General features: G+C 46.2%; 1 protein-coding gene and 1 long non-coding RNA gene across 5 annotated transcripts in view; one reads left to right on the top strand and one right to left on the bottom strand.

The window, feature by feature from the left end:
* Positions 1 to 15,112, top strand: part of GGTA1 (glycoprotein alpha-galactosyltransferase 1 (inactive)) — a 74,285-nt gene that overhangs the window by 33,009 nt on the left and 26,164 nt on the right. For 3 of the 4 annotated variants that reach the window (XM_054727412.1, XM_054727415.1, XM_054727413.1), the window contains 5 exons: positions 2,834 to 2,922; positions 5,798 to 5,833; positions 7,899 to 7,964; positions 8,673 to 8,759; positions 13,823 to 13,960. In XM_054727412.1, coding sequence (XP_054583387.1) covers positions 2,834 to 2,922; positions 5,798 to 5,833; positions 7,899 to 7,964; positions 8,673 to 8,759; positions 13,823 to 13,960 — 416 coding nt within the window. The remainder of the gene's footprint in view (positions 1 to 2,833; positions 2,923 to 5,797; positions 5,834 to 7,898; positions 7,965 to 8,672; positions 8,760 to 13,822; positions 13,961 to 15,112) is intronic. The other variant, XM_054727416.1, reaches the window with a different exon arrangement.
* Positions 1 to 15,112, bottom strand: part of LOC129151677 (uncharacterized) — a 74,857-nt gene that overhangs the window by 6,448 nt on the left and 53,297 nt on the right. Inside the window, exon 2 of the long non-coding RNA XR_008558327.1 lies at positions 6,955 to 7,059. This is a non-coding gene — a long non-coding RNA (uncharacterized LOC129151677). The remainder of the gene's footprint in view (positions 1 to 6,954; positions 7,060 to 15,112) is intronic.

The following is a 15,112-nucleotide window of genomic DNA, read 5'->3' on the forward strand; positions in this document are numbered from 1 at the left end:
AGGCTTTCCAAGGTGACCCTGCCCTTAAGAAATGCCTCCAGGTTTTTAGCACAATCTGCATGTGTTCCTGGAGGTGGGGGTGGGGGTGGGGGTGGGGGTGGAGTGGGGTGTGTGTATTGTTTCATTTGTGAACCTGTGCAGGGGCTGAGTTCTGGGAGTGGCCCAGGAGCAGCCCAGTGGGAGGTAAGATGGATTCAGAGAGAAACCGGAGCGCCTGACAAGGGCCTGAGAGATGGTAGGAGGGCTCTGGTGGGTCTGGGTCTGGCTGAGTTCACCAAGTCCTCTCAGGGGTAGGGGCCAGGTGACCCAGTTACACGCTCCCATGTGAGGCAGGGTGTCAATATTCAGCAATCCTATTTCTGTGCTCTACCTTTTAAATGGGGAATTTAGAAGCAACCCCATGTTTCCTAGTTGGTGGCTAAGAGAGTCAACCAGCCATCTTCAGGATTACAGTTTTGAAAATTCTGAGAGATAAACACATAAGAGAAAGACTTTTAGACCACGCTGCCAAATGCCTCATTTTTGTCCAGAGAGAAATAGAAAAATGTTTTAAAAGACCCATTGGCCACCCTGCCAACCCTTCCTTCTCTGAGATGTGCATTCCAGATACCAGGAATCACATCTACACCCACTTCTAGTGCTTCACTAAAGGATGCGATATTGGCTCATTTGGGTAGCTTCCAATCATGATGAATGGCCAGTGCAAGCAATCTATGAAGTTCAGAAAGAAAGGGGCTTCATGAATTATTTCTGATGCTAATTTGCAAAATCATCAACACTTTGCATGGAGAGGCGATTAGGGGATGTGTCTGATTTTGCCTCTCCCTCTCGTAGGCCTCGGGGTTCTCTACCGTGAGAGTTTGTGTGCTTCTCTGTTTTACGTTTCTCACTCTGGGAGACAAATTGCATTTGGTCCTCAGCAGGTGGGGTCGATAAAGCCTGGGCCGCACATCCGGCAGTGTGATGGCCTCCTCAGCACAGGCAGGGTGTTGTAGCAGGGCCCCCACCTTAATCAAAGAAAATCGAAGTCTCCCACTCCCAAGGAGCTATTTCTGGGGCTGCAGCATAGAACAGATGGATAAACCTTTAGAGTCCCTGATCTACATCTCCCCGCACTTTACTTATTCCCAAACCCTCATTCCTCTCCATCAAATATGTTTTGAGCTCTTGCTAAATACCGGGCACTGGGTCCTCCCAGCAGCCTGTTTTATGGACACCAGTAATAAGAACGAGCATTTTTTTTGTACATTTATATGGTTCAGGGCACAATACTAAGTATTTTATGGACATTATCTCTTGCAATCATGGCCATTTTTATCCCCATTTTAGAGACGAGGAAAGCAATTTAATATGATCCGTTACAGGTCCATAATCCTTTTTCTGAAACCCTAGGGCCTGGAGTGCAGAGTTTGTGTGGTGCAGATTATATATCATATATTATGTGAGACCCCTAGTGCAGCAGCACCAAATAATAAAATGCATCAATATTGATGCAAAGAGACGTTTAAACAGTCTTGCTCAGTGGGATAAGGATTATAAATAGCCTCATGTCATTGAGGGCCATGATGCCAATTGAATTACAAAAAATGTTTTTTGGTTTTCAGAGCTTTTTGGAGACATGGATAAGGGACTGCCACGTGTTCAGGGCTCCCCGGTTTCATGTGTATCGGAGCTCGGTCTCCAGTCGCTGCCTCATTCCAAAGCCCATGTGTTTGACCACTAGCCACACTTCTCTCTCCAAAGTATAACTGACTTCTCTCATTTATAGCACAGGCCACTGGAATAACCTGCCGCTTCACTTTCCCAGGTCTGCCCTTGCCTCCACATTCATTGCCCACCCCAGCACTCCCCAGCCCCAGTGGGGCCTCTGAATGAAGTTGGATCAGGTGATAGCCCAGCTTTAGATGCTTTTGTGGGTCCCCACCCCCTTTCCGAACCTTCCCAGGCTCTGTCTGCCCTGCCCACCCTACCCTTGTTCCCGCTACTAAGGTGAGACAACTTCACTATTGATTCTCGTTTAGGTTTTTGCTTTTGTCTTTTCTTCAAACACAAGAAGCTTTTTCTCCTGTCAGCTTTTTCTCCTGTCATAGCTGCTGTCCGAAATATTCTCATCCCTTCTCATGGCACACTTTTCACCCCTCTTCATCCTGTCTTCGTTCCTTCAGAAGCTTCAGTCACTTCCCCAGTGAGGTCTTCCCCGGCCACCCGAATTAAAGTACTTCCCAACCTGCTGTTTCCTACCCAGCACCCTTACCCCCTCAACCACAATTTCACGCAGCAATCAGAAAATACTCATGCGCTTACTATGCAGCAGTCATTTACTTGCTGTGGATGTGGAGGGGAAAGGCTAGGTGGGGGCGGGAAGTGGGTGAGCCTAGATTGTCAAGGACTGAGCGGTTTCCCCTCAGAGCACAGGGCATGTAGTCAATGTATTAAGGGAATCAAAGCCAGGAAATGGATGGTTCCTTGCAGCCACTTGCTGAGAGGTGGGCCATCTGAGTACCGGCAGCTGGCAGCCATGGGAATCACTTCCAGTTACTCCCTCATGCCCCCCATTCATGGCGGACCTCATGATCGTCCAGGTACTTATCCCTCTGAGCCCCAGAGTGGCCTTAGCATCCTTCCCAGCAGAAGAGCCCTGTCAATTCATCAACCTGGCCTGATTTGCCATTGCAGACCTATGCAATTTAAGGTAGAGCACACTCCTTAGCTCTAGTTAAATATTCATAAACATTTCCTTTTAGAGAGGATATAGGTGGAAGCATTTCTTAAAAACTGTATCTTGCTCTGGATTTATTGAGTCTATTTTTCCCCTCTTTTTTTCTTTTCCCAGGAGAAAATAATGAATGTCAAAGGAAAAGTGATTCTGTCAATGCTGGTTGTCTCAACTGTAATTGTCGTGTTTTGGGAATATATCAACAGGTAATTATGAAACATGTTGAAATGATATAGATGAAAGTGACTCTGATCTGTTAGTGTTAGCCAAGTCACCAGGTTGAATTAAAGGGAGATTTAACTGAAACCATCAAGAAGAGATTCCACCCTTCTGGCGCCCCTAAGCCCTGAACTGTCTTTATAAGCCTTCGAGCTCCAGGTGCCCTCTGGCTAATTCACTATCTTCCTTCCTGCCATGTTCCCAATGTCTTGATTTTTGTACTTAGGCAGGCTAAGCACAGAAATAGTAAGGTTTTATTAAGCCCAAAATGTAATTTAGAATAATCCATATGGCCAGATATAGAAATTACCTTTAAGAAATTTCAGAAACAAATTCCATGAGAAATCCACCCTGGTTTTTGCAATCCTGGATATTTGCAGAGTTTAATGGAGTAACTCAAGTTGTTGACTTTTGTTGCAAAATACACTTGAATCACTGGTGATTCATTTGTGCCTGGCTGAAACTTCCTTTCTTTTCTTTTTTAACTCTGGAAAGCAAAGGGAATGAAACATTCCCGAGCGCATTCACCCAAACGCACTGCTTCTGTGCTTTTGGAAACTACAGTGCCTCAGAGATTCCAGCTGGAGAGGCTTCTGATAGAAAGAGGGCTCCGCAAGCAGCTGCAAAAATGCACGATGCCTTTGACTTCAAAGGCCCTGGTACAGCTCGTCCAAAAAGTCCATCGTACAGCTAGCTCTAGGCAGGGAGAGCTGTCCGGGCACCATTAATATGCTCATGGTGAAGTGTTTTAGTGCCCCCACATTTCACCATGACAGCCTGGATTAACATGCGAATGTCTTCCAATTCTTAAATTCGAAGATGAGCCAACAGGACCATTGTGGCTACCAAAAAAAGGAACTGCACCTTGAGGTCCATCAGTAGAAGAATTGCTCCAGAATTTGGGAGTCTTCCCCCCCGCCCCCTACACCCTGGGGTGCTGCATAATCTAACTGCTTTGGGAGTGTCATTCTGAACAACTCATTTTAAGAAAAACAAGATGAGTGTGACCAAGTTAGGAGGCCTACAAACCAGGTCTTTCAAATTGAGGAAACTGAGGGTACTTAGTCGAAAGAAAAGATGAGTCAGAGTTAGGTGAAGGGACCCTGAGCCTGCTTAGGTACTCCAGGGCTGAGTCTGCAGTGAGGGCTGCCTGCGGCTGGTCCTGTGCCACCACTTATCCCCTCGGTGACTTTGGGCAATTTACGCAGCCACTCTGTTCCTCATTTTCCCTATTTTTAAAAATGGTGATAGTGCCCTAACAGGTTTGGCTCAGTGGATAGAGCATCGGCCTTCGGACTCAAGGGTCCCAGGTTCGATTCCAGTCAAGGGCATGTACCTTGGTTGCAAGCACATCCCCAGTAGGAGGTGTGCAGGAGGCAGCTGATTGATGTTTCTCTCTCATCGATGTTTCTAACTCTCTATCCCTCTCCCTTCCTCTCTGTAAAAAAATCAATAAAATATATATATTTTTAAAATGGTGATAGTAACAGTACCTGCTTCATAGGATTGTTGGGAGGATTAAATAAGATATTGAGTATAAAGCAGGTGGAGCAATATCTGGAACTTAATAAGCACTCAAGAGATGCAAGCTGCTATGTTCATCATCTTCATCATCACCATCACCATAGTCCTCTCCTCCAGAGGCAGACTAGGACAGGGCATTTTGGCAGATGTTAGGAAGCTCTAGCAGTTCCAAGAATCCAACAGAACAAGTAACCTTTGGGGTCCTGCCTGGAGTTAGGATGCTTGTGTGGGTAACCTTCAAGCTGTGAGTGCTTGATTGGATAACCGTGGTGCTTTGAATTGCAGCCAGAGTTGTGTTTCCATATTTTGAGGGTTCACAAATTAAATTATTGGAGCCAAAGGCACAAATGTGCATATTGGTAATAGCATCCCACAAAGAGGGCCACTTTGCAGTGCCGGGCACAGACTTTGCTCAGTAGTCGGGGCAGGTTCTGGCTGCTCTTCAGGCCATGTGGCACCCAGACTGTGGCCACATCATTCTTCAATGTGCGGAGTCTGCTTGCATACCTGGAAGGGGCTTAAAGGGCAGCAGATCCTTTGCCACCTTATGAACTGGCTGTGTGATGATTGGAGGTGAGCTGAGGGCACTAACCTTAGACAGGTGGGCGGTGATGGGCTAAAAAGGGTTTTAAAATAACTGAACACATCAAACGATTAGTAAATAAAACTGCTGTCAGCAGCACATCGGAACGAATGTCACCCAGGACAGTGTTTGATTTGATGCTGGATGGAAAAAAAAATCTTAGAATTTTAGAGCCAGAGGAAACTTTAAAAGTTACAGTAAAAGAATGATGATGATGGCGATCATGCTGATAGCAGCTTCCAGTTACTGAGTGTTGGTTTGCGAGTACTAGGAACTGTGCTGTGCACTCCCTCCGGCTCTTAGTCCAAGTTTCTAGATGAGGGAGGAACAGTGTGTCTCTGAAGCTCTGAGCTAGATGCGGCATTAGGCTCTGCAGTCATTTTGTTTTCTGGGGGAAGAAGGTAAATCCTGGGTGAGGGGTGGCTGGGCCGTGGTGTTCCTGAGGAGATGGCAGGAGGGAACCCATCTGTGAGCCTCTCCCCTCGTTGAAGCCACAATGAAGAGCTGTCGTCTTTTTTATTTACTAAGATTTGAGTCTCCAGAGACCTCCTTACTGGGTAAATACTGACGTGACTGCAGTGCAACTTCCCATTATCCTGAGGTCATTGGTTTTAACTCAGAGGAAGGTGGAAACCTAGGAGTAGCTAAAACCAGGCTCTCAACTCAGCCCGGGGCTTCAGTGATAATGGCTGCAAAATAGCTTTTCTCAGAATTAAAAGTAACATGATATGTTTTTCTTTCCCTTTTGCTTTTAGCCCAGAAGGCTCTTTCTTGTGGATCTATCACTCAAAGTAAGTGCTTTGAATTCTAGAGGTCTCTGGGATGGCCCACGGCCACTCCTGCACCTCCTACAGTCCGTTCTTAACATGGCAGCTGGTGATGGTGCTATGCTCAAAGGTGGAGGGCAGAGGCGGGTCCCCAGAGATCTGAAGAGCATGCCTCTGGCCTCCTAGACATGCCTTTATAGAGCCATGGCTGTGTTTTGCCCTTGCTTCTTTCTCATGAAGGGTTTCTTTAAGTGGTGTCCTTTGCAACATTCCTGCCTTCCCAATAAAGAGAGTCAGGGTGGATAATGGTTCCTTCTGCTAAATTTCTTTGGGAAAAAGGATCATGAAAAAAAGTTAGGAACTCTGATGAACTAGTGCAGTGGTCGGCAAACTCATTAGTCAACAGAGCCAAATATCAACAGTACGACGATTGAAATTTCTTTTGAGTGTCAAATTTTTTAAACTTAAACTTCTTTCAACGCCACTTCTTCAAAATAGACTCGCCCAGGCTGTGGTATTTTGTGGAAGAGCCACACTCAAGGGGCCAAAGAGCCGCAGTTTGCCGACCACTGAACTAGTGGGTGTATTATTATTATTGTCATCATCATCGTTGCCAGTAAGAACTATGTAAGCCTTCATTTTTCTATCTTTGGCTTGGTTGCCAGGAAGCCCAGAGAATGTGGTTTGCTTAACTGCTTGTACTTTCCTCAGGCTTCATTTCTGATACAGCTTATCTCGTGGCATTAGGTCTGGGTTTTTATGCTTACAAAATGCCATGGGATCTTGGCAGTTTTCCCAAACCCACTCAGCCAATATTTCAGCTACAAATGAAAATAGAGGTACAACCTTTATTCTTGAGAGTTGCTGGGATGACCAGGGTCATGTGAAAATACGTACCTGAATGACTAAGTAAATGTTTCTCTTTCTGTTCCCTCTTGTTTGTTTTATTCTGGTATTATTTTCCTGGTTATTGTAACTGTAGTTCTTAATCATAAACCATCTTAAACGCTTCCTGAAAGTAAATGAGCTTACAAACAGGTTTCTTAATATTATCATGTCTGTTCACACCTGAGCACTCAATTTGTCCCAACAAAAGGCCTTACATTGCCTGGTTTCCCATTTCCCCTCCCCCAGAAGGGCCCTACCTTGGGGAGACTCTCAAGATGAGTGTGGAAACTTCTGCATTTAGTTGGGGAAGGTGGCTTCTGATTATAGGCTTCTGAGTTTCTGGTTCAGAGACCCTCAGATATCTGCAACACATTAAAAAGATCATACGCCATGATCAGGTGGTATTTATTCCGGGGATTCAAGGTTGGGACAATAGCTGCCAAACAACAATAAATGTGATACACCACATAAGCAGAGACCCTCAGATTTCCTGAGGCTGTGACTGCTGACTTTGTAGCAACCCGAGTTCTCCTAGTTAAAGCAAAAGAGATCATTCTTGGACAGGTGCGCTGGTTTCTTTATTAAGGTCACAACCTGTTAAATTTATTTTCAACTTAGAAAGCTCTTTTATGTATGCTATTTCATTTAGCTACCTTCATGGTAGGCTTATTATTGTTATTATTATTGTTGTTATTATTATTATTATTATTATTATTCAGGGTGGGGCAAAAGTAGACTCACAACTATAAACTTACTTTTGCCCCACCTGTATTAGTATTATTATCTGACTTTCCAGAGGAGAAAAATAGAGATTCAGAAAGGGGGAAATGGCCTATCATAGCCATACAATAGTAAGTGGCAGGTCCAAGACCTGAGTTTATGTATTACTGTCCGTCATCATGGTTCCATCCCCCTACCCCACCCCCGACCACCCCCATCATTCTCTTCCTCTCCTCCTGCCCTGCCGGGGCTCCCCGGATGATGAGCGAGTGCTGGGGCCTGTCCCAGGAGGAGAGGTCTGGGCACTGTCAGTCCCGGCCTCTCTCATTCACCCAGAGCAGCTTCACTTCTGTCTGTTTTACCAGCTGACAGTTTTTAAATTTTTGTTTAATCATTTTCTGTCATAAAAAGAATTTGGAAAAACCCCAATCTGGGACTGCCTCATTTTCTAAAAATGTTATTCATCTTTTTCATTTCTTAGAAACCCAGAACTTGGTGACAACGGCAGTCAGAAGGGCTGGTGGTTTCCGAACTGGTTTGAAAATGGGTAAGGCTATGAGACGCTGGTCTGTGTTTCCACCGACTGAGCATGTGTAGAGTCCAGATAAATAGTGTCATGGCCATGGCCGTCTCAGTCACTCGTGTTTCTGGCTTATTGAAGTCATACAAGGAATCTATTTCATGGTTGAAAATGGAACACTAAGGTTTTTGTTTTTGTTTTTGTTTTTTTTAAAATATATTTTATTGATTTTTTACAGAGAGGAAGGGAGAGGGATAGAGAGTTAGAAACATCGACCAGCTGCCTCCTGCACACCCCCCACTGGGGATGTGCCCGCAACCAAGGTACATGCCCTTGACCGGAATCGAACCTGGGACCCCTGAGTCCGCAGGCCGACGCTCTATCCACTGAGCCAAACCTGTTAGGGCTGTTTTTGTTTTTTAAGTTGGGGGTGAGTGGGGCTTGGGCTGAAGTTCAGGTTGTAGGAAAGATTATCATAAGATAAAATGTCCTTTTGTGGACTGTTTGATAAAATTCTCCCGCCCCTGAAATAATCTGAGGGCTGTTGTGTCATTAAACTGCTAACTATGCTGTCTTGGATCATCATAACAAAGATGGGTACTGTGCCTTTTCATCCAAAGTATGTCCTTATGAATAACTGCTTGGTATTATGGACCTTCTCCTGCCAGTCACTGACTTCCTGACACCACAGATGCCCTCCCTGCCTTACTCACCCTGCTTTCCCTTTGTACATAGGACCCACAATTCCCAAGAGGAAGAAGACATAGAGAGAGAAAAGGAAGACAACGAAGAGCTTCAGCTATCCGACTGGTTTAATCCAGAGTAAGAGTGTCCCTCATGTGCAGTAAATCCATGGGTCAAGCAGGAGGTGGCACGGGGCTGTGTAGGCAACAGTGCCACTGAGAACATCCCTCAGTGGGGAGACAGAATCTTAGACCTTTAACGACAGATTAGATGAGAAACAGAGTCTGGATGTTTTGACTCAATTGCTGGAACAATAACACGGTGACTGGCCAGTGGTAGCAGGTGAATCACAGAATACTCAGCTGTGGTCTGAGAGACGGCATGTTGTGGAAAGCCACAGGATGGAGAGTCAGAGCAAGAAAAATCTCTCTGAGATTCAGTTAAACTCATCTGTAAAATGGCAACGGTGATGCAAAATCTCAGAGCCATGCATGCATCCTTTCAGCAAACATGCAACAAATGTTTATCCAACACCTATGATAGGCTAACTGGTGTTTTTCAAACTACCGGTCACTCTCCATTACTATGTTCAGATAGTAGCTTAATGGGTCAATACCAGCTTTTTTCAAAAAAATTGAAAATAAATAGGCAATCAGAGGGCATAACAATGGGGATTAGGTTTTAACTTATAAATTGGGTGGGGGTGGGGGTATGTGGAGCACACAAGCAGTGTGTCCCATCTATTAGCAGTGCCCAAGCTCAGCAGAAGATATATGGTGGAGATGGAGGATGAGAAGCCATCAGAATACAGGTGGCAGTGGGATCTGTAAGCCTGACTAAAGCCACCCTCTAATGAGGGTGGCACACTTTTACGGTGACACTTGTGCTTTGCTGAACAGGATTTGAGTGGCGGGTCAGAGCTGAATTACTAGGAACAGAGGAGGGTCAGATGAGGGCCACCAGCTGTCATTCTCTTCAGTCTCCCCCATGCATGGCTCAGCTTCTCTCTAAAGGAATGGCGAGCAGATATTTAAAGAATATTGGTTTGTAGCGGCACCAAATTTAAGCCTTCTCAGGGCACCAGAGTGCGTTTCTCACCTAAATGACTAGACCAACAATGGAATAAACAAATAAATATATTTATATAAATGTATTCTTTTCTGTAAACTACCTAAAACATCACAGTATGTTGTGTATTCATTTCTACATCAAGATCTCTCAGCTTCTTTGACGCCAGATCCTCGTATTTTTCCTCCTACTCCCCATTCTCCCTTCTGTCTCCTTGACAGGGGCTTCTCCTTTCCCGCCTTCACAGATGAGAGCTTCTGGAGGTTGAGTCCAGTATCCTCATCTCTTCTTTACACACCATCTTCCATGTGCTCTCATCCATTCCCAGGGCATTAGAGACCACCTGTGTGAGACTGATTCCCATGTATATCTTTAGCCCAAAGGTTTCCTCTGAGCGCTGACTGTGTCTAACTGCCTGCTTGCTGTCTCTGCATGTCTCACGTGATCCCACCCCACACTTGTTCTCCTCGTTTCTTATCTCAAGCCAGGGTCTGGGACAGCTCTCTGATTCAGTCTCCTCCTCCACCCATCCCACAGTCTAATTCATTAACGTGTTCTGTTAATTCTTTCTCCAAAATTCTTCCCACATCATCTGATCTGCATTTCACAGCCCCCACCCTTGTCCCTGTTGCCATACGCTCTTTGCTGGGTCTCTCCAGCAGCTGCTGCCTAGAAGGAGTTCACTAAGTAACGTGTGCATTCCACATCTTTGTTGACCTGCACAGTTAATGGAATTTTAACACTTCCTCCACCCAACACTTGGATAGATACCACAATGTTCCCATAAATGAGTACATACAATGAAAAAGCTACCACTCTCACAAGTGAGTATAGGTTTTGGTCCTGGAGCCCTTTTAATTTGTGGGACGCCTTTGGCCTATACTGGTGAACTCGGTGGGTACCCTGCTTGGAAGGTTTTGGGGGCAGCTCCGAGTCTTTCCCAGCAGCACTTCCCCTCCTTTTAGAGCCCCATCTTTGTGACCTTGAACATGTTTGGCAGTTGAGAGTGGCAAAGGCTAGCTCTTGCACATGTGTGGCCTGCCGTCTGTCACTTCTTGTTTGCAGGAGGGAGGTTTGAGGGTTTTGATGACTAAGACACCTTGATACAGAGGTTCATTCAGGAAACTGATCTCATCCTGTCCCCCATCTCCTCCCCACCACTGCCTGCAAGTCATCTGGCTTCTTTTCTTAGTCAGGGCCGCTGACTTGTGGAATTTAATAGTTAACAGATGGGAAATAGGACATTTTTAATTAAACATTAATTTTTAATAGTGCTACTTTTTTTTTTTTCTTTTCCTGCTCAAAGGAACTTTCCTAGCCAAGTAACCAAACTGAGCACTGGTTTTCTGACTCAGTCTTTCTAGAAGTTGTGGCCTGAGTGGTCATGCAGTTGAAGAGTGTGCAGCAGGCTGGCCACCTGTCAGGACTGAGATTCTCAAGGGGTAGTAGGGGGTGGGGAGTTCTCATTTCTCTGATCCCCGTGCTCAGCACTGGGCCTGGTAAAGGAGAAGGAACTTCCAAAATGTATATCAAGAGATTGAGTGCCCTGGTTTGGCCCCTCCTATAAATTAAATGGCTAAAGACCAAGTTCCTTTCTCCTATCCTACCCCTACTTTATTTGTAAAATGGAGATGACGACAGCATCTATTTTATAATCCATGGTAAGGATTAAATGAGACAGTGAAAGTCAAGTACTTAGCCCCTGTGTACCATAAGTATTCACTACACCAGTTCCCTTCCTTTCCTCCTCCTCCTCCTCTTTTCCTTTTTAAGAAATATTACCTGCCTACCAGATGTCCAGTTCCTACACAACTGCACGACTTAGGCTGGGTCAGAACTGTTAAAAGGTCCTTGACAAGCTCAAACAGGACTGCAGTGAGGTGACAATGCATGGGAGAGTTTAAGTTCAGAAATGTTGGCTATGGCAGTGGGGGGTGTGTGTGTGTGTGTGTGTGTGTGTGTGTATGTGTGTTTTGAAATTCTGTCATTCAACAAAGCTGGGGGTTTTGTGTGACTAAAGCATCACATAAGCTTCTAAAAACAAAAGGGGGGAAGCTCATTTCTCATTCTGCAGTGATAAAACTACTGAAGTAGCTAAATTGAGTGTAAGTAATGGCAGACCCAGGTTTTAGCCCCAGCTTCATCAGCATAGCAAGTAAATGGCCACATAAGAAGTGATATAGGGTGGTGGCTCAGGGCGCAGACTCCAGATTTAGCCTATCTGGGTTCAAATCCCAGCTTTGCCCCTTTCTAGCTATGTGACCTCAAGCAAGTTATTTAACCTCTCTGTGTACAGTTTCCTCATTGATAAAATGAGAATCAAAATAACATCCACCTCTGAAGGGTGAAACTCTTAGCACAGTACCTGGTCCCACAGGAAGTGCTCAGTGTGTGTTAGTTACCATCATCGGTGGCCAACTATGTGGCCTTGAACAAGTTAACAAACCTTTCTGAGCCTTGGTTTTCTTACCTGTACAACGGACATACTACATGGCAGGCCTGTTGCAAGGACCAGAAGAGAAAATGTATGAGAAGGTGCCTGGCACAGGTTAGTGCAGAATCCAAAATAGCTTCTTTCATGATTGAAGAATCTGTCCTCCATGTGGCCAGCACATCTCTTATGAGGGCTGAGTAGGAACCCGGTTAGAGGCCCAAAAGGGCCCCAGACTAGGGGATTCTGGTGTTATCATTTATTTCACAAACAAGGAAAGAGTCTCAATTTGCCTCTGAGTGAGCTGAGTCTCAATTTGAGACGCCAGACAAGATGAGGAGGGTCGGGAGAGCAGCCTGAAAGTGCCCCCCCCCCCCCACCTCTGGAGGCAATCCCAGCTGTGCAGGGGGGAAGAAGGAAGCAAGGCACAGGGCTGGGGTGGGAGGGAAGTCAGCTTAGGAATTAGAGGGCAGAGCAAGGTGACAGAGGGGTAAGAGGGATGAGGACCAGTCTGCTGAGGTTCTTTTTCACTCTGGGGCTGGGGCTGGAGTTGGGACGAGGTAGGATTGATCCAGCCTTGCCCATCCTCACTGAGGAGAAACCTGGCTTTGCTGATTGGGTGGGGCAGTTTTATGAAAACCTGCCTTTACCCATGTGCGATTGGGGGTGGGGGGAGAGTTCTCATGGCGCTGATGTATGTGTTCTATGTGCCAGCCATCTCCCTGATAGCCTCCCCAGGGCCACACAGCTAGCAGGGACCTGACTATGGGGACCACCAGGACTTTGCCCCCAACACTGGCCTTCTCCCTGCAATGGATGAAGTATAAGCCAATGCCTAGCAGGGTCAGGCCTGTGTGTGCTGGAGTTTACATAGAAATGTCTGTTTCAGTCTCTGCTTCCCAAGGGGGGAAATGCTGCTACTTCCTGAGCAAAAGAGGGTCAGAGCTGAGTCTCCACCACCCGCTCCGGGCTGAGTCCCAGCCTCTCCCTGGGCCTCAGCTGCTCCTGGGCCTTTCTGCCTTTACCTTCAGCTTGTTGTAGCTCTGACGTTGCTTCCTGTGTTTGTGTTGGCTTTGCCAAGTTCCTTTCAAGTGTTCTGAGTGCAGAAAGCATGCTTTTCCCCTCCTCTCTGTGCTCCTAGTCAGGAGGCCCATGGTCTGAGCTGGGTGCTCCAGCCTGGGCTGGAGGGGCCTCTACTGGGTCCGTTCTTTTCTGGGGGGGACTCTCTCCTTGTTTGTGAAATAAATGATAACACCAGAATCCCCTAGTCTGGGGCCCTTTTGGGCCTCTAACCGGGTTCCTACTCAGAAATCCTTTTCTGGTAAAAGGCACATTGAAATGGTTTTCTCTCTTTCAGCTCATTGCCCTTTCTCATCACCCTGTGTCAAGGATCAGGTCTTTCTTAGGCTCAGATGGTACCCACAGGGATAATAACACCCAGAGAGGCCACTATGGCTTAGGAAAGGGCTGAGGAGATAGGAAAGAGGATATGAGATGAGCAGGGAAGATCCCCATAACGGCCCCCAGGGGCACCTGGGCCTCCCATCCCACACCCGGAAGAGGCTGCCCTGAAATGTCTTATGACCCAGCCAGGATTCAGGGACAGTGACTGCAAATCCCAGCCGAGCCCAGGTTTTCCGCAGTCTCTGCCCCACCTCAGCAAAGCCGTCCCCGCTTACAGGACTCTGTGTTTTGTCACCAGGAAACGGCCAAAGGTGGTGACAGTGACTAGTTGGAAGGCACCTGTGGTGTGGGAAGGCACTTACAACAGAGCCATCTTAGAAAATTACTATGGCAAACAGAAGATTACCGTGGGTTTGACGGTTTTTGCTATCGGAAGGTAGGTATCACTATTAAACTTGACCTTGACTTCTTGTTCCAACTGTCAAAATGTTTGTGAGGGTCTCCCTGGGCCTACAGAGGCTGTTCATGACTTGTTTGAATGGTCAGATGGGAGGATGTTATAATGGGACCATTTCAGTCTCATTTCTGCCGTGAGACCCCCCAAAAATGAGGACAAAAACCATATGAGTGGACTCCTTCCCACCTCAAAGTGAGGTCTCAGGATATAGGTAAAAATGTCTGCTACACACACTGAGCCCAGAGTGTACAGCTCACCCACAGCCACCTTCACCCCGATCTACATGGCTTTCTCTGGACATTCCAAAAATGCCAGCAGTTAGTGCATCGTTCTTTCTTTCCATGCTCTCAAGACCCAGGACCAAGGACAGAAGCTCTTAGAGCAGGTTCTCAGTGATCTAAGTGTGGTGGTTTTCCACGTAGGAGCTGGCCGACCACTCTTCCTTGGGTTCCTCCTGGAGGACTTAGGCCCGCAGAGATTTGGCTGGCCAGAACTTCCTCTTGTAAAAGTTGGATAGGTTCCTCTTTCCGCTTCCATTTCCTTGTTTAGAATGTTTCTCCCCGCCCTAACCGGTTTGGCTCAGTGGATAGAGCGTCGCCTTCGGACTCAAGGGTCCCAAGTTCGATTCTGGTCAAGGGCATGTACCTTGGTTGCGGGCACATCCCCAGGAGGGGGTGTGCAGGAGGCAGCTGATCGATGTTTCTCTCTCATTGATGTTTCTAACTCTCTCTCTCTCTCCCTTCCTCTCTGTAATAAATCAATAAAATATATATTTTTTAAAAATTTGTTTCTCCCCAAATTTCAATCATTCTTACTTGAAATGGGTAGCTCGTAATATTGGTTTTAAATTATAATGCATTTCACTCTTTTGGAGATTTTTTTTCCCAAAAAAAAAAAAACCAAAAGCAAAAGTTCAATTTTCCTATTTCTTTCCCATCCCCACCCTCCAGCCCCATGTCCTGGCTTTTTCATCAGTACATTTTCTGGAAGCCATGTGGAAAGTTGACCCCTTTGCTCAGTACAAAGAGTTGAAGATCCAGGTTGATCTAAGCTCAAGCTCTGCCCACCATAGCACCTAAAGGAGATCTCTGTAGATCTGATAGTCCTCCTAAGTTCTCCAACCCAGAGGTC

Source organism: Eptesicus fuscus, chromosome 15 (genome assembly GCF_027574615.1).
Source record: "Eptesicus fuscus isolate TK198812 chromosome 15, DD_ASM_mEF_20220401, whole genome shotgun sequence".
Classification (NCBI taxonomy): Eukaryota; Metazoa; Chordata; class Mammalia; order Chiroptera; family Vespertilionidae; genus Eptesicus; species Eptesicus fuscus.